This window comes from Cladophialophora carrionii, assembly GCF_000365165.1.
Source record: "Cladophialophora carrionii CBS 160.54 unplaced genomic scaffold supercont1.1, whole genome shotgun sequence".
Taxonomy (NCBI): domain Eukaryota; kingdom Fungi; phylum Ascomycota; class Eurotiomycetes; order Chaetothyriales; family Herpotrichiellaceae; genus Cladophialophora; species Cladophialophora carrionii.
In genome coordinates this window covers 2,094,043-2,112,326 of record NW_008481816.1, presented here as the reverse complement: position 1 = coordinate 2,112,326, position 18,284 = coordinate 2,094,043, and the positions used below count along the sequence as shown (strand labels likewise).

The 18,284-nt window shown below is 54.5% G+C and overlaps 6 protein-coding genes across 6 annotated transcripts; 4 read left to right on the top strand and 2 right to left on the bottom strand.

The window, feature by feature from the left end:
- Positions 1–620: 620 nt before the first annotated feature.
- On the top strand, positions 621–1,727 carry G647_00744 (uncharacterized protein; the record flags this gene model as incomplete). Its single annotated transcript, XM_008724147.1, has 1 exon — positions 621–1,727. The coding sequence occupies one exon, from the start codon at positions 621–623 to the stop codon at positions 1,725–1,727; it is 1,107 nt and encodes a 368-aa protein (XP_008722369.1).
- Positions 1,728–2,538: 811 nt separating this feature from the next.
- Positions 2,539–5,068, top strand: G647_00743 (uncharacterized protein; the record flags this gene model as incomplete). Its single annotated transcript, XM_008724146.1, has 3 exons — positions 2,539–2,586; positions 2,639–4,577; positions 4,626–5,068. The coding sequence occupies 3 exons, from the start codon at positions 2,539–2,541 to the stop codon at positions 5,066–5,068; spliced, it is 2,430 nt and encodes an 809-aa protein (XP_008722368.1).
- Positions 5,069–5,627: 559 nt separating this feature from the next.
- G647_00742 (uncharacterized protein) lies at positions 5,628–7,162 on the top strand (the record flags this gene model as incomplete). Its single annotated transcript, XM_008724145.1, has 2 exons — positions 5,628–5,776; positions 5,836–7,162. 2 exons carry the CDS (start codon positions 5,628–5,630, stop codon positions 7,160–7,162), a joined length of 1,476 nt encoding a protein of 491 aa, XP_008722367.1.
- Positions 7,163–10,583: 3,421 nt separating this feature from the next.
- G647_00741 (uncharacterized protein) lies at positions 10,584–11,360 on the top strand (the record flags this gene model as incomplete). Its single annotated transcript, XM_008724144.1, has 1 exon — positions 10,584–11,360. One exon carries the CDS (start codon positions 10,584–10,586, stop codon positions 11,358–11,360), a length of 777 nt encoding a protein of 258 aa, XP_008722366.1.
- Positions 11,361–11,401: 41 nt separating this feature from the next.
- G647_00740 (uncharacterized protein) lies at positions 11,402–12,477 on the bottom strand (the record flags this gene model as incomplete). Its single annotated transcript, XM_008724143.1, has 2 exons — positions 11,402–11,626; positions 11,680–12,477. The coding sequence occupies 2 exons, from the start codon at positions 12,475–12,477 to the stop codon at positions 11,402–11,404; spliced, it is 1,023 nt and encodes a 340-aa protein (XP_008722365.1).
- Positions 12,478–12,932: 455 nt separating this feature from the next.
- Positions 12,933–14,588, bottom strand: G647_00739 (uncharacterized protein; the record flags this gene model as incomplete). The annotated part of the gene is made up of 2 exons (XM_008724142.1): positions 12,933–13,700; positions 13,785–14,588. 2 exons carry the CDS (start codon positions 14,586–14,588, stop codon positions 12,933–12,935), a joined length of 1,572 nt encoding a protein of 523 aa, XP_008722364.1.
- Between the last annotated feature and the right edge of the window lie 3,696 nt (positions 14,589–18,284).

Sequence of the window (18,284 nt, the reverse complement as noted above, 5' to 3'; positions counted from 1 at the left end):
GAGTGCGAACTCCAGGTACAGAATGCCCGTGTATTTCGTATTGTCCTGTGGTGCAATGTGATAAAGAAGTACTCCGTGGTGTAGTTGTGTCGCGCCACTGGCCGCACCTGTGATACCTAATTATTTGAGGGGGTTTTCGATGCCTCGGTATTACGCAACGGCTGTTACCTAAGCTTGGAGAGGCCTATCAGGTGCCACTTGGGTGCGTACTTGGGTACGCGTTGGCCGTCGATTACTTACGGAGTACGGAGGACTTGTTCTTCATCTCGAGCTCGAGCTTGTCCGCGCATCCCTTGTTTTCCCTTTTCAACATGTTATTAATTCCTCCAGCTTGAATCACGGCAATGCCTTGAGCTTCTCGTCACGTACGAAAGGCGGCTGCGAGGAATTTCGTACATCGTTCACAGCGTAACTTGAACGTTGGGTTTACTAAACACCCCGAAGTGAAAACGAAAAGTATCACCAGACGAGTGTGGAAGACTAATCAATCACGACGTCCAAAATGGGCATGATGGCAGCTTTAAAGCGTTCAGGGAGTCCAGCTTCGGATCGGTAGGTCTTTGGCTCCTCTTTCTCAGGGATCAAACGCGTTCCTTCGTCGTAGACCCATCAGCGGCAAGATGTCCTCCCGCCACCAAACATCTCATATTGCCGTGATAGGGGGTACTGGCGCCCAGGGCATACCGGTGGTCCGCGGTCTAGTCAAGGACAAGAAGTACACATGTCGGGTACTGACACGAAACCTGGATTCCCAGCGGGCCAAGGATCTCGTGGCACTGGGCAACGTTGAACTTATGGAGGGCACTTTCGCGAGTGAACCAGATCTTCGGAAGCTTTACCAAGGCTGTGACGGAGCGTTCATCAACATCGACGGCTTCAACTGCGGAGAGAAGACAGAGATCTTCTGGGCAATCCGGAGTTACGAGCTTGCGCTTGAAGCCGGGATCAAATTCTACGTCTACGGGAACCTCGACTATGTCTACAAGAAGTCGGGCTACGATCCAAAATTCCGCTGTGGGCATTACGATGGGAAAGGCAGGATCGGCGAGTGGGTGCTTACACAGAACCAGGCCAACGGCGCCCGCATGGGTGCGTCTGTGTTCACCACCGGCCCGTATATCGAGATGGCAATCGCCGGTCTGGCTGCCTTCACCCCGACGGTCATCGACGGTGTTGTCACATGGCGGTTCCCCCTCGGAGACGGAGCCGTGGTGCACGTTTCCCTCGATGATTGTGAGCACTACGTCCGGTGGATCTTTGATCACCCCGAGAGATCCAACGGCATGGACCTCGAAGTCGCCATCGACCATATCCACTACGCCGATCTGGCGGCGGCGTTCCAGAAGGTGACTGGTAAACCGGCCAGGTACGTGGACGTCGACCTTGACACCTTCTGGAACACGGGACGCAATAAGCAGCTGGCCAACACCGGAGGAGGTTACAACTCCGATCCCAATGACCCGTCCTTCATGACATACAGACAGAACTTCACGGGGTTCTTCAACATGTGGAAGCATTCCGCCGGCAACAAGGGTGTCATTCGTCGAGATTACACGCTGCTGGACGAGATTCATCCCAACAGGATCAAGAGCGCAGAAGAGTTCTTCCGACGCGAAGATGAGCGAGGGAGAAAATTAGGGCTTGGAACTCTGTGGGATCGTGTCCAGAAAGAGAATCTCAAACCCATCCTCAAGATTGGTGAAGATAGGCGACAGGGCAAGCTGTAAATGTCGCGAGCGAGCTGCTGGTCAAGAGTACCTCGTACATATCGTCGACAGTCGCGTGCTTGGAGGTATCAAGCATCCTGTATCCCTTTGACTACACAGTACCTATTCCGTGCAGAGACACGTCAGCTTGTGGCAGATCGAGTGAATGACAAACGCCGTCTGCCGCCTGGAAATGCCCGTCTCGGTAGCAAGCCAGGTCCGGCGGCGGCAGGGGACCCTGCGGGCTGTGGCGCAGCTTAACTAGGATGACGCCTACTGAGCTTAGACAGCCGCATCGCCGCCAAAATTGGGGCCTGGGTCCCAGTTTAGTGATGCCTTGGTTGAGATAGTGAAAAAACTGGGCAGCCCAGAGGCGCGGTATTCATGACATCTAATTCAGTCTCTTGTGACCATTAAATGCACCTTCACCCCACTGTCAGCATCGCGGCCCGTCAATCCTTCGTGGTGTTGGTTTCCGGAAGCCGACGCATGTTGCTTGCCTCGCCGATCGTCCTCCCTTCCTTCTCCCCGCATCACGGGCATAGGCATAACGTCTTTGCAGCGGAACCTTGCCCAGGCTGCAGGTTAGGTATCCAACATGGCGGCCGCAGGAGAGTCCTACGCGGCCGTGAATGGCGGCTCTCGTCCCATGCCACCGGGACCGCAGCTCGACAATGAAGCACCGCTGCCTCCCGTGCCTACTGGCGACGGGCCTGGCGACGACTTGGATCCCAACTACAGGGAGAAACTGCACAATGTTCTCTCCTCAGACGTAAAGACCACCACCGTTGTCTTCCGGTCGCGACGATGTTAACGGGCTCCTTAGATCGGCATGACCACGCTGATGACCAGATTGAAACAAAGCATACACTCAACAAGGGTAAGTACGCTTCGGGGGTTGCGAACGATCGGGCTTGCTGACGGCGCAATAGGACTTTGCAGCCTTCCTCAAGGAACGATCCGCCCTCGAGGAGAAGCATTCGCAGGGCTTAAAGAGACTGAGCCGGGCCACACATGACTCGATCGGACGACCCGAGGGCAGACAAGGCACCTTCGCCGACAACTACAAAGAGGTCACAAGCATCCACGAGAGAATTGCCGACCATGGCCTTCAGTTCTGCAACTCGCTCTTCGGCATGTCGGAAGAACTATACGAGCTGGCAGCCAACACCGAAAAAGGCCGGAAGCACTGGAAACAGGCGGGCATGAGTGCGGAAAAGCGAGTACAGGATGCAGAGGCAGCGATGGAGAAGGCCAAACACCGGTACAACTCGCTAGCCGAGCAGTACGATCGAGCCAGGACCGGCGAGAGACAGTCAGGCGTGTTCAGCCTGAAAAGATCCGCCGCCCAGGCGGAGGAGGACTTGCGACTTAAGCTTGAAGCTGCCGATGCCGACTACTCTGCCAAAGTGGACGCTGCGCAGACGCTGCGGAATGAGCTGCTGAGCACTTACAGACCCCAGACCATCAATGCTCTACAGGAGTTGACGAGGGAGATCGACGCAGGCCTGAGTGGGCAGGTGCAGAAATTTGCCAACTTGAGCGAGAAACTGATGCTGGGATTTGGCCTCTGCGTGACGCCCATGAAGGGACAGCCGTCCGTTCCTGGCCAACCGTCCAGGAGTCTTCGCGAAGCGGCTTCGAGTATCAGTAACGAGCGAGATTTCATTGACTTTGTGCTCGGGTCGAGCAATAAAGCTCCCCCACGAGCGGCCGAGATCAAGTACGAGAAACATCCCTCGTTCTCTCCGAAACAACAGCAGCCGGACTATTCGGATGACAACTATCCATCTGCGCACTCTAGGCAAGTATCTGGCGTGACTCCTTATCCGGGCGACGAATATGGCGACGAACTGTCGCAGCCTCCACCGGGGAGAAATCCTGGAGGGCCCCGACCAAATATGCCACCGCAAGGAGGTCCTCCAGGTGCCGGACGACCGCAATCATCGAATGGTGGCAATCTGGGCAGTGAGCAGTCTCAACCTCCGCGGAGCCCCTCGCCGCAACCAGGGCCGCCCGGCGCTCAAGGTGGCCAAGGGCCGCCAATGGGACGCGGCCAACCACCGATGGGTCGCGGACAGGGGCCACCTGGGCCGGGCAGAGGACGAGGTGCCGCGCCCCCAGGTGGAGTGGGTAGGGGCGAGCCTCCTCAAGGTATGGGACGAGGTGCCGCGCCTCCGGGTGGAGTAGGTAGAGGTGAGCCTCCCCAGGGTATGGGACGAGGCGCCGCGCCTCCAGGTGGAGTGGGTAGAGGTCAACCTCCGCCAGGCGGTATGAACCAGGGGCAAGGTCCGCCAGGCGGGACGAACCAAGGTCAACCGCCTCCGGGCGGCATGGGCAGGGGCCAAGCACCACAAACACCAACGCCCCCAGGCCAAGGTGCACTGGGCGGGCCAGGTCCTGCGCCACAAGGCGCCGCAGGACGTGGACAACCACCACCTGGCGGAATGGGACGGGGAGCGCCGCAGGGTGGAATGGGACGAGGTCAACCACCACCTGGGATGGGCCGAGGACAAGGACCGCCAGGTCCAAGTGGCAACGGTCAACCTCAGCAACCAGGTACGCCGCCTCAAGGCGCCGGCCGTGGAACGCCAGGTCCCGGACCGGGCGGACCTCCCAACGGCGCACCGCGGCCAGGAGGTGTCAGTGCACTTCCGTCAAGGCAGCCTGTCCCGAAAGCTGGTCCGCCTGTTCGTCCTGTGTTTGGAGTCTCTCTCGACGAGCTATTCCAGCGGGAAGGGTCGGCCGTGCCCTTCATCGTCATGCAATGCATCCAAGCAGTCGACATGTACGGGCTCAACGTTGAAGGCATCTACAGAACCTCTGGCTCGGCGAACAACATTATGGAATTGAGACAGAAATTCGATCATGGTAGGATCTCAGTGACGTCCAATTCGATCCCTGCTAACATGCTTCCAGACGCCAATTCAGTAGACCTTCGCACTCGCGGGGCAGACGATATTGCCTCGGTCACCACTTTGCTCAAACATTTCCTTCGAGACTTGCCGGATCCATTACTTACCGCGGCGCAGTATCGAGAATTCATCCAAGCCGCCAAGTTGGACGATGCTGTACAGCGCAGGGATGCAATCCACGCGCTTGTCAACGCGCTGCCCGATCCTAATTACGCCACTCTCAGGCTCCTGACAATCCATCTCCACAAGGTCGCACAGCACAGTGGCAGCAACAAGATGACCCACAATAATTTGGCAATTGTTTTTGCGCCGACCCTGATGGGCCAGCGAGCCGGCGTCAATGGGAATGGACCGGGAAGTGCGGACATTGCGGACTCTGGGTGGCAGGCTAAAGTCGTGGAGACCATCCTAGACAATACCTTCCAGATCTTTGATGCTGACGAATGAAGGAACGGCGCAGCTATTGTGGGAGAGATGTGCATCGGAACCGGTTTACGTTAATTGCGCGCATTAGCGAGGCGTTTCATTTTGAGCGTAGATGCTTGAGACTGGATTGCGCATGCAAGTTGTCTATAGGATCTAAAATGAAATGAGATGAATGAGTCGATAATGCCTCAAGTGCTCAGCTTCAAAGCAAGCGAACACAGCGAACACAGTCAGTTAAGTAGCTGGCCGGACGCTGTGTTCGCACTAGTACAATTTGAGGAAAGCGCAGCCTCGTTCTTGTGAAGCGGGGCCAGTTGAGGAGAAGCGCGAGGCTTGCATCTATCACCAACTTCGGCTGAACAGCTTTCCGAATCCTGCGTCGTTCTTGGTCGCATACACAGTGCGGAGTAGTCGCGCCGTTCATCCTCGATGGCTATCCAATGTTGCTGAAATCTTCCTACGGTCATTCTGGCCCCCAAATCCAAGCTAGGTCCGACTGCTCCCACAATTTCTCCTCTTCCGCATCGGCGTGTTGAATTTGTTGCCGTCTCCGGGACATACCCCGTAATCGAAAAGCGTCATGTCTTCCATTCCTCAACCTGCGTATCCGCCGTCGCTGGCCGACTGGGAAGACCATCGATCTGTCATAACAAGGCTGTATGTGGAAGAAGATCGGAGTTTGTGTGATGTCCAGCACATTCTTTGCCACAGGTACCATTTCCGATCATCGTAAGTCGCCCCATCCCAATTCTGTTTCTGGGTCTGATTTCCTACTAATCTGCGTACAGGTTGCGGTCTTACAAGAACAGACTGAGAGGATGGGGCATCCGCAAACATTATAAAACAACAAGCAGCCGGATACGATCGCCCGCTATTTTATTCGGCCCGGAGCTTGCATCGCTGTCCAGTTTTGGCAGCAAATCTCGCTTCAGCCATATCAAAAGCGAGGATAATGACGCAGCTATGGGCTGTTGTAGGGTGCTTTCCCCTGCGTCTATCGATTCAGGAGGGACTCCCCAGCTTTCAGACGCACTCCCTGTTGGGATCCTGACACCAGTGCACGATGGAGGAATGATGGTGAAGCGACAACCGAGCAACACAACCTCGATACCTAATTTCATGCTGAAGGACGAGTTTAGCGACACGACCAATTCCATCGTCATGGCCGCAAAAGCTTTCATAACCACCGCCGCTGCGGCAGACGTTGATGTCCCGACGCGAATCTCGTCCGAGCAATCGGTCAAGCAGATAAGGCCGTTCAGACGACGGAAGAATTACATCTGGCACCAATTCCAGCACGGGCTGACCCTCTTGGAGCAAGCAAACGTGCCTGGCGCCTTTGACGACTTGCAAAGAGGCTGCGCCATGGCCGAAGCATATCTGCGGCGCCCGACCAGACAAGTCCTGATGAGCCTGTTGGCCGTAATGGGAAACCGCCGCTGGAGCCGGCATCAGCAGGCATGGACGTCCGTCGTGCGGTTCATGGCTTCCATGTCCTCGAAGACGCTGGGCCCACGCCACCCGCTCGCCTGCATCATGAACAACATGCGGAGCTGGGACATGATGCGTATCGCCGCCCAGCCCGCGATGAGAGTTATCCTCGACACGTCCTCGCGAACGCTGGGCCCGGGCCATCCCGAAGTGTTGCTCCTCCAACAAGGACTGTGCGTGGAACTGATGCGCGACGGGGCCTTTGACGCGAGCGAGGCCATGATACTCGAGGCCTGCGAGACCAGCGCCGCGACCCACGGACCCACTAGTCTGGCGCGACGCAACTGTCTGCGCCGTCTGGGCAACCTGTACGTCGAACAGCAGCGCTGGGACGACGCCGAGACCGTCTTTGAGACCGTCATTGCCCTTGATGCCGAGGCCAACAACCGCTACCACGGCCCCACGGACGAGACCAGCGTCTTTACGTGCCAGAACCTGTCGCTCCTGAATTGTCGAAGAGGCGACCTGGCGAAGAGCGACTATTGGGCCCAGCAGGAGCTGGACCTGGCTCTGAAAGTCTATGGACCGGAGGATGACTATTACGCGGATTGTCTGAACAGGAGGAGTGCGCGGCTCAATGGCGAGCCTTGCGACAGGTGGTTCTCGTGGCTGGAGGTCAGCTGAGCCGCGTTTAGCATGGCGGAGCAAGGCGTAGAAAGTCGTGGCCAGGTCGCCATGCTGAACGGCAAGAGACGGCAATTGCTGCAAGTGCTGCAAGTGCGCAAGTGCCCTCAGGAGGGATTTCCCCTATGCCCACCGCCACGCCGTCGAGGTCCACTAGGTCTGTACATAGTCAGTCTCTCCAGAATCATATCTCAACGAGTGAAAGAAAATGTATTGTGTTGATGCTATTGAAAGGCGTCGGCCCCCTTCGTACAGAGAATGTCAAGCTCGGCGTTTCGGTAGAGGTGCAATTGTAGAGCTCGCTGTAAGGGCAACGCGTGGTTCATGCTGTGAGAAGCTGGACTTGTTCGCGGAGGGGGTCAAACGTGCATGTGACTATGTTGTCTATTTCTTTATCTTATTGACTCGGGTGCTGAACGCCTCTTTTATCCCCTTGGAAATACGTATTGCTAGTAGTGTACAAGATGTCAGTAGAGATGCTATCCTACTATAAGGCCCCCTCACTATCAGACTAGATATCGGGTGGATGCCATCGCTATAAGGCTGACTTTTCGGTATAGACGCTGCTACGCCGTTGTTGTCGGGTGGCGGGCAGTCCCGTTCCTGCCCTGTTCCCTCCTTGCTCTGTCCTTGCCCTCACATGGCAGGACCAGCAGGGCTACGAGATAGTTCAAAGTTGAGAGCCGAGCTCTCGAGGGATAGACCCCCAACAAGAGATTCAAGACACACGGTGGTGCCCTACCACATATGGTAGCTCACGAGGACGTTTGTTGACCTCTCTCCAATGCCCTCCCGGGTTGAATACCTTCAGTTTGTTTGCCGCTGGTTCCTCGTCCTCGTCGTCATCGACCCATGGTTGTCCGTCGCCGTCCCACAGTCGTCCCGCCTTGACCTCGGCCTCGACCTGGGCAAGGTCGGGGTCGCCTCTGTTTTGATTTCCGGTTCCCGTAGTCACAGTTCGTGCCCTACCACATGTCATATGTACCTCTCATAGTAGCGTAGCGACCCAAGTTGTCGGTGCCGGTGGTAATGCTGTTGTACTACTCCGCTATCATACCGCCTCTTGTACCGTAAGGGCTTGGCGCCTTCCTTTTGAAGTTGTGTTTCATGCCTGTACGCTCCAGGCGAAGATCTTCAATCTTGATGTCTCCACTGGGAAGTCTGATAATTGCTCTTGGTACGTGGCTTCCATCTTCCTCCGGCATGCGTTGACAGACCTTTCAGAATCGCAGTGGTTTTTTTTAGCACCCGCTGCAGACGTACAGCTACTTTTGTAAGGTGGACCGTTTGATTGAGTACCTCAACATGCCTTGCAATCTCAAGCTCGTCTGTTGACCATGGGCACTGCGACGTCTCACCTGGTCATGCCTCCCCAAAATTGTTTATGCATTGGGAGACTGTATAGTGTAGACTGATCATCCTTATTATCGCCCGAAGGTCCCGGGTCATTGTGATTGATTGGGTGTTCTGCTGTGGTGTTGTCTGATCCTCATATGCTATTTCCCGCCGCGGCTTCGCTGTCCCGGACCGGTTCGAAGTTCGGGTCGTCTCTTCACGCTGTGGACTGGGCACAGCTCTCCTACCAGTTCGCGACATGTGTTGAGAGTCTTCTCGATGCCGAATTCGTCGAGTACGTATATGAACTCCTCTGCTTTTTCTGCTCTTGTCAGGATGGGGAATCCACTGCCGTACCGGGCGAGCAATGCGCCGTCAACTCAGCTCCAGCATTGAAAGCGATTGCCTCCTTGCGGAGAATATCAAGCTCAGCCTTGCGGTAGAATTTAGCTGAAGGGTTGCTGCAAGCGGAGTGCGTGCTTCATGCCATCCTATACAGGCTCAGAGGTCTAGTTGTAGGCGTTGTTGTAAGAGGCATACCTGGTTCATGCCATCCCATCCTGGCTCAGACACATCATTCGGACGAATGCTGAAAGTCAAGTTTAGTGCGGATGACTTCGGCGAGAATGACATTGCATGTGAATAATCTGGAGAAGATGCATCGGGCTGCTTCAGGACCGTTGCCGACACCGAGGCAAGAGTACAATCATGAGCGAACGGTTGTAGATCAGCAATCATAAATTTTGGGCGCTCACTACAGTAGCACTCCGTACGGCGCCTCGATGGCAGAGTAGAGCACGGGTACGCCCCTTGGGAAGTGCCGTTCAAGGTCGCACACGAGGCGAGAGATTTTAAAGGGCATCCGACCGTGTGTGTTGGTTCTCGCGACGGAGGAAACAAGGGTCAGCGAGCATCTGATCGTGTAAGTCAGTTTCTGGCGGCGGAGGAAGGAAACAAGGTTCTAGCCGACGTAGAAGTCCTCTCCGTGTGACCTTGGTACGATCGAAATGATGAGGTAGCCGTAGACGCAGATGTGGTTGGCGTGGTTTAGCTCTTCTCGACCGGCTGCGACGCTGCGGGCATTTCTGAACGACTGACCCGGACGCCCGTGGCTAGTCTTTCTACAGGGAAGGATCAGACACGGATGACGAACTCCGGCATAGAAGTGTATCAACATCATTTATGACCAGGTCGCTGACGTATGCACGGCGGTCTCGAAGGTGATGCCGCCAGGTGTAGATGGCACCTGCTGTAAAATGTTGATAGTGTATGACTACTCTATCTTACTGGTGAATGGAGTACGTAGTGAATACCCTATCATACTGCACGAAGAACAACCTAACTGACTAACCCGGTCAAATCTCCGGTCGAACGTTACAACGACCAAAAAAGGGGCAAAAAGGAAATTTCACTCCAAGTGGGACTCGACTGTACGATTGTAAGTTTCACGGAGAGAAACCAGAAGATGAATATCAACTTACACCCACAACTGTTGTTGGTGTTAGATATTACAATGGATACAGCGCGTAGTGGAGGATGTGCTCACCCTCCAGATGACAACTCGTGAGAGTTAGAAGTCTGGCGCGCTACCCTGGTTACAGTTAGAAAATTAACGCCCCTAAGATTGTCTTTACACACATTGCGCCATTGGAGCCTGAGCTGCTTTACTCGAACCCATGATGGTCGATCTCGACCTCAAATTTGCAGGAAAATTTGGGACGTCGAATACATAATGCATAGATTTATCACTTGCCGGGACTGAATTGACTCGGATTCGGGAGACCGCCGAGGTTCGCGTATCCACTAACAATCCCTGTGAGCCGTGTTTAGCCGTGAGTCATAGCGGGGGGTGAGGGGTGCTCCGTACGCAGTACCTGCAATGTTTGCATGAGCCTGGCTGCCCGTTCACGGTATAGTGGCTCACAGGCCACCAGTACTAGTATAACAACATATCCCGTCGACGCTGGTGGAAGGGTCTGAGGTGATGAAGCTTGGAGATCAAATCGTCCTTGTCACGGGTAAGTAGCTTGCTCTGCCGGAGGAGTATGTCTATTGTGTATCCTGATACCGCTTCGTCGGCCGCATTATGGTCAGGGTAAGTTCTATAACCCGATACTTACTCGCGCATTCCACAGGTTCTTCCCGCGGACTCGGGCTCGCCATCGCAAAAGCGTTTCGTGCAGAGGGTGCAAAAGTCGTTCTAAACTACTACAGCTCCGAAGAGGGTGCCGTGTCCGCGCTGGCCAAGGAACTTGATGGCTTTGCTTTCCGTGCCGACGTCACACAATCCGACGAAGTGAAAGCTCTGTTCGAGGCTGCCATGCGCCATTACGGAAAGCCCATCACGACTGTTGTGAACAATGCGATGGTGGGCAAGTTTGCTTTCAACGGAGATGCTAGACCCAAAGTGGCGGAGTTGAGATGGTCCGACTTTGATGACCAGATAAAGGGGTTTCTTTGTGGGGCGCTGAACACTACGCAGGCCGCGCTGCCTGGTTTTGAGAATGCTGGGTTCGGTCGGATCATCAATATTGGTTCCAACCTGTTCCAGAACCCGGTTGTGCCATACCACGATTACACCGCAGCCAAGGGAGCGTTGCTGGCGTTTACTCGGACCTGTGCTGCTGATCTGGGACCCAAAGGTATCACCGTGAACATGGTATCCGGAGGCCTCCTGCAGACGACGGACGCAAGTGCCAGTACCCCACAGGCAGTGTTCGACCAGATCAAGGCCGTGACGCCACTCAGGAAGGTTACCACACCGGAAGACATGGCGGGTGCGGTGTTGTTCTTCGCGAGTCCTTGGGCTGCCGCGGTGACGGGACAACAGATCGTAGTAGACGGAGGGCTGGTCATGAACTGATCCTGAGGCTTCGATCCTACGGGGAGTAAGTCGAGAACGTATTATAACATGGCTTGTAGCTGTGCTCGGGAAGCTTGAATCTCAATCACAGCTTTGCCCCAGACCTTCCGTGAAGCAAGATCGTCGAGGGCCTGTGGCACGCTTTCTAGACCACGATACGTGGCATAGACGACGGGCTTGATCTTTCCGCTTTCGAGCATTGCATTAAGGCCCTTCCAGACTTCCTCATTCTCGGCGGGGTCGCGTCTTCCGGTTTCCCCGAATCGCTGTTGTGAGAGTCAGCAAAAGCAAGCGCACGACTCGGACAAGAAATACTCACGTAGCCTAACAACCTGGCGCCTTTAAGCAGCACTCTGTTCATAGCAAGCGTTTCCATCTTCCCACCGAGGCCAGCAAAGCCAGCGATGACGATATTGCCCCCAAACTTCAAGCATCGGATGCTCTTCTCGACCAGACCGACGGTATCGTACGCAGAGTCGACGCCAACACCATTTGTGAGCCTCAGTACTTCCTTCTCCCACCCTTCTCTGTCATACCTTACCACTCCCAGCACACCCAGCTTCCGGACAACATCAGCCTTTTCCTCACTGCCCACTGTCCCAATCACCTGCGCTCCGACCGCGTGGGCGATCTGCACAGCGACAACTCCCAACCCTCCAGCCGCAGCGTGTACAAGCACGATCTGGCCCGCCTTGACTCCCGCCGTTCTGATCACAGCACCGTAACTCACGGGAGCAGTACCGGCGCCGAGCCCCGCCGCATCATGTAACGTCCACCCGGTAGGTAGCCTGAACAGAGCGGAAGCAGGGACGGCGATTTGCTCGGCGAACCCACCCACGCCGGCTCCCCAAACATGGTCGCCGCGCCTGAATTGACCGCCTGGTGGTGCCGAGGCAACTGTGCCAGCAAACTCTATCCCTAGGACAAATGGCGGCTTGACCAGGCCGATGTGGTTGTTCTGGTGCTTGCCTCGGGCGTATAAGAGGTCGACGTGGTTCAGCGCACTGTGGGTGATGTTGACGAGGACTTTATCTGCGCCTGGTACCGGGGCCGGGATCTCTGTGACGCGCAGCTCCGAGTTGGCCTGGACGTATTCGGTAACGTGTATCGCTTTCATGATGACTGTTTTGTGCCGGTGTAATAGTAAAATGCACGCTGTCCTTGCTCTCACTTCTTACGTCGAACTGGAAGCGCCGCTGGTATTCGAGGACAACAGAAAGGGAAATCGGATGTGACCAACATAAATTGAGGTACTACGTCGCTTCACATCATTGCTCAGTTGCAATACGTAGTACGGGAGATGTTATTGAGTTGAAGGTGCTATACGAAGCTTGAGGCATCTCGTTAACCGAGGTCCGAATCCATTTTGGAGGTACATCGTGTTCATTCTACGAAGTGACAGTACATGGAACTTTCCCATTTGCACAGTACTTCGTTGCTGTTTTGAATACATATCTCTGTCTCATAAATCCTCCGCATCATCACAAGTAGTGGAAGATCTTCCCCTGCACATCCTATAGTCATAACCCGTAACATCGGCCCTCCCGTCGGAACCTGAAATCTTCCCAGTGCTCAGCATGTAAATCTCACACTACCACTCCCAAGCTCGGATATCTCAACCTTTGTCCCCTCCTTCGATCCCTTGTAACCATATAGCTCATGACTGCTCTCCTTGCGCACGACCAAGCCGCGGCCGCTGGCAGCCACACTGCCAGAGCCGTAGGAAGTCATGTGCACCATCCCCTCCCACTCGGTCGGATACTCGATCGTCATACTCCCACTGCCACGCACTGTATGGGATGCCTCAAGAGCGCGGATTGGCTCGGTGTTGCTAATGTCGGAGTACACCTTGACATGCTGGCTCCCCTGGTTTGTAACAGTCGAAAGACGGGAATGCGCATCCAGCTCCGAAACGCCCACGGTGTAGACATCCAAGTGGATAGAACCGGCGTTTGTAGAGATCGAGGCTGAACCGCCATTTCCGTGGACAATGTTGCCCGAGACACTGCCTGCGCTACTAGATATCTCGGTCTGAAGGACCCTCGACTTTGCCACTTCAGAGATAAATCGTTTCCTGAACAAGCCACCTCCAGAGGTCATCTTCACGTTTACACTTCCGGCTTGGCTTGCAAGACGGAGCACAGCCGGCTTATCGCCAGGCTGAACTTCGATTGTGACGGTGATGCTACCGCTCGTTGTAGACAAATCAAGGAGATCGTACAGTTGATATGTGCCGGTGATAGACCTGAAGGTCTCGTGCTCGCGGTGTTCACGTTTCTCGGGTGGCCATGGTGTCTGCGATGGCTGCTTGCCAAAGTTCGGAAGATCGTATCGGCCGTCCTATTCAGAGCAGATCATGTTAGCAAAGATACAATGGGAGAATCGACAGCGTCTCGAACACAGTGTAAGAAATGGCTCCTGTACATTCTTGAAGGACTTGCAGAGCCCTGGAATCAGGAGCCAGAGGCAAGCCAGTAGCGCGAGCAGGAAGAAGCATATCTTTTTGAAGCGGCGGGCTCGATGTTTGTCGTGGTTGCGGTGTCCGAAACCGTGTCGCCGACTACCACACGACCGAGCTTTCCGAGGGCCACGGCACCACTTTCGTCTGGGCTGCTGCTGCTGCTGTTGTTGCTGCAAGAAGACGGGTAAAGTGTCTGAGTCCGAATCTGCTTCTGCTTCCTCATCGTGGTCATGGCTATGATAGTTGGAACTACCTTGCTGCGATTGTCGGACAGTTTCAGGTAGAGCCGATGGACCCCCCTCTTCATTCGGTCGGAAAGGGCTTTGGGCAGGACGTGTGTGTGAAGGAGTTTGTGTGTTGGGAGTGCTTACTGGCCCGGGGACTGGAGCAGGGACTGATCTCGCAGCCACTGGGGAGGCAGGCGCTAAGGGGGATTGCGATGCTGTCTGCGTACTGGCGGAGGGAGTATAGACTGGGGGAGGATCGGATGGATCGCCATCTTGTGGAATATCTGGGTACTCGACATCCCTCTCCTCGTCGCCATCCACCGTTGAGGCTAATGGCGTCCTGTTTGTGGCTGGCGTGCCGCCCGTAAAGTTGTCGGCCCACGAGCCTTGAGACGCCAGTCTCCGAGCTTCAACTGCTGCCGAGCGCGATTTGTCTGCATCGCCTCCTTGTCGGTATGATGTGGGAGATTGGTTCAGCGCATCTGCGCTGTCTGCGAAGGTCTCGTAGTTGCGAGGGGGATATTGTTTGTGAATCGTCATCTTCCACCCAAACTGCAATTTGCCAATCAATCCAATGCGGGGTACAAGTCAGTGCACGTAAGCCAGAAAGAGGATGAATATGGCTATATTCAAGAAGAATTGTCAAAAGGACTGTTAATTGTTGCCAAAATCATCGGATTGAGCTCTTTTACCCAGACTTATCGTCTCGAGCTGAGGATGGTTGATGCCATGTTGCCGATCAAGTCCCAGGCAGACACCAAAGAGAGCCCAGCACTCAGCGTCGCCGCATCCGTGTTCCCGCTTGCGCCTTCTTGTGAGCTTCCCCAAGTGGTTACAAGTTTCATCGCCCCCAGCATGGTTGCAGACTTAGCGGCGTGATAGGCGGATAAGGTCCACGCTTCGTCCACCCACGTTCTGTATCTCGTAACCCTGCATAGGGCCACCCGCGTTGTCACTGTGGTCAGCTCCTGTAGACGTCATCAACATTCGGTGGGCTTGATGCACGCAGGCGCGGGATCGTATCTCGTACCATATCTTTACAAGGACTACGCAAGGATTCTGGAATCGGTGCCATTGCTTGCGTGAACGAGTTCCGCTGCTCCAACAGCACGAGACCTGAAACGCTGTTGCTGAATATCGACAAGCAAGATTGCCATTCGCTGTTTCAAGCATGTGGTGGAGGAACAGTATGTCTAGGCGCATCACAATCTGGCATCTGAAGTGTGATATAAATCTCAGCAGCCATCTGAAGTGTGGCCGTCAAAGGGATGGGAAGTTCCCCTTTGCCCTATGTCGCCGGAGGAGCGAAGAGATGCTAGCTGCGCAGGTCCTTGTCGCTTCTCACCAACGCCGTGACAGAGACAGTATCCGCAGGTCAACGGGACCCGGCGCCCACCACTGTTATCCAGCAGAAATGACCTTGAGATCTGAGAAGAATCGAAGATGATCAGGTTGGTGAGAATCTCGGCTGTCGGATGCCCTGGTTTTGAGAAGGCATTTCTCCACTTCTGTTCTTCTTCACCTTTGTCGGTTGTGCGTAGCTCCCCAGTACGCTCGACTCTACTGTTGCAACATCCATCTGATGGGTCGCTTGGTAGCTTCAGAAAGTGGCATTGACGTACAGGTGGCTGGAAGCATGCAACTGTGTTTCATCTATATCGAATGAGAGGCGACATGAGATTTGTTGCTGATGACCTTCGTGCACTGGTCCGAACAGGCGAATGGTAAATTAGCGATGACTATCTATATTGAAACTGGCGGACCGACCGTGAGGCGATGAAGCTGTCACGGGGTCGAGTCTTGAAATTCACTTCTATGATAACAATTGTCACAGTCCTAGTCTGCCAGGAGTCTCTAAAATTCATCCCAGTCATTTCGACCAGCTTCACACACCTACACCAACGCCAACGTACCTCTCGCCAACATAGTTTCCCTCTTTTTCAATTCGAGCGCCTCACGATCTTGATTATGCCGGAAGTGAAAAAGATCAAGCGAAGATCAAGCGTAAACCAGGCGCAAGACAATGCAAGAAGTCCCCAGCGAAAAGATCCCTAAACCAGTCCCGTCAGCGCAGCCAGACACTGCTCAACAAGACTCGCCTTTTCTTGGATTTCCCGTCGGGATAAGACTGCGGATCTACTCCCACCTCGTGGACCTACCTCTTCGGACATCTCGCTGTCCCACCAGCCACCGCCAACTTGAAAAGGGAAGGAAGTCACTTCTGAGCATGTCCCGCCAAATCAGTGAGGAATAGATACCATTTTTCTATCGTACGTCTTCACAAATTCATCGTACCAGTCCCTCGACCTTTATGAGTGACGCCATATGCTTGAAATGAACCTCGCTGATTCCAATCAGGCTCCACAGCCATTGTTGCCAGTCACTTGGCCAGGCCGTCAGCTTTTTGCGACCTTTATCTGAAGATGTTGGACCATTACAAAATACGCAATATCCGCAAGATTGTATATGAGGCACCTTCCTTCGTAAGGGCCCAAGAGTCCGCAACAATGAAGGCTTTGGTCGCAGTCTTCAGGAAGTTGAGGAGAGAGCTTCACTCTCTTGTTGAGGTCAAACTGTATGCATCCGACCACCCCATTGTATGGTGGAAAGCCTTTGGAAATTCGACTCCTGCTCAGGTAGCGATGAACCTTTGGGAGCTGATGCGTTGGAATGGCAACGCAAAACTTCTGCAAGAGGTAGCTCGCTCTGGAGCGCTGAAGGGCTAATGTTGAGAAGGAGGTCTCGGTCGTTGCGTGCGGCAACAACGTGTACTCTCTACCATTCGGACTGGTTTTCAAGTTTACCAAGCCAGATGACTTGGATGTGTTGCTGGCCGAAGGACCCCGGACGGTTGTGTATAAGCTGTCGATTTTGGAATGAGGTTCGAGAGACGCAGAGGCACAGTCTTCCCAGGATTCATGCCGGCTTCAGCGAAGTGGCGGTTACGGTACACATGCCGGACGGGCCACATCGGACGATAGGGTGATCGAAACCTCTGCGACAGATATGCGCATCAGGAAAGCTGCATATTGAGGGGACACGGTTCGTTCTTTAGGCACACAACATTATCAAAAGTTTATGTTGGTGGGTGTTTACCAGAGCCTCCGGATCAGCTGGAACGGTCATTCACACAAGGCGACACAACATCAAGCTCGTGTCTAATGTTCTTTACGGGCTAGTCAGCAACACGTTCATGCAAATCCTCTGCCACATCCTCACCATGATTGTAGGCTACAGGCGACCTCCGTATGCTAATTACATTTCTCATCCGATGAGGGGCGGTCGAGAATGCCGAACGTGAGTTACGCACTAGAAGCAGACTGGTGAGAGATCCTAGATGAATCATCACGGGAATCACCGCTACATTCTCCAACGATATTATTTTAAATCTCAATATGCAAACGTTCCAACGACAGCCCAGCAAATTTATTTCTAGGCGCTTTCCCCCTGACTGCCACGAACATGCACACGAACGTCGTTCTCGAAGATCTCGTTTGATTTGCCCTAACTCCTTACCGAGATGCACGACTTGCACTGTGGATGTTGTGGGATAAACGCACAAACGAAGCTGGCTCCTCGAGCTCACTCTACCGTGAAGTCATCATGCAGAAGTGCTATACTTGGGTGATGCTCCGAAGCTCGAGCACATGCGGAGTACTGTACGAGTACCTCGTGCTGGGTAGCTCGCAGGCCGGGCGCAGTCACTAGGTGAAATGATTGGGCGACGTTGCAGTCTAACTTCCCGGCGGAAGGGCGCCGGGGCGCGTGGACAGGGCTCAACAGCCGTAACCCCCAGGCTGGTTCCGTGTTAGTGATAGATTAGGTTTCTCTACCTGCGGCTAAAGCCGTGTTTCCCAGCGCAACCAACGGTCGCGCGTTGTTTATCATCAGAAGAAGCTCCAAACCGCGCTTCTGGTTGCGGGCTTGGACCATGGAAAACCCGTCACATCACCTCACCGCTTGCAGGCAGACACGACGTGGTCCTCCGTGATGCGTCAAGTGACCGCGCCGTCGCTCATCATCTCGTGCTGGACGTCGAAGGAAGCGGCCTTTGTGCCCACTAGACGCCCAAGCGCGTTACATTTCTGCAGAAATTCTGCCTATCAGCGCGCTGAGCCCAGCAGCCATGACGGTGATTTGCCAGCTAGCACAATTGATTCGCACCCATTGTAGCATCTAGCTGCTGACAGCCGGGTCGATTGGATATTCGTTCCCATTGTTTTGCATATCGCCTCT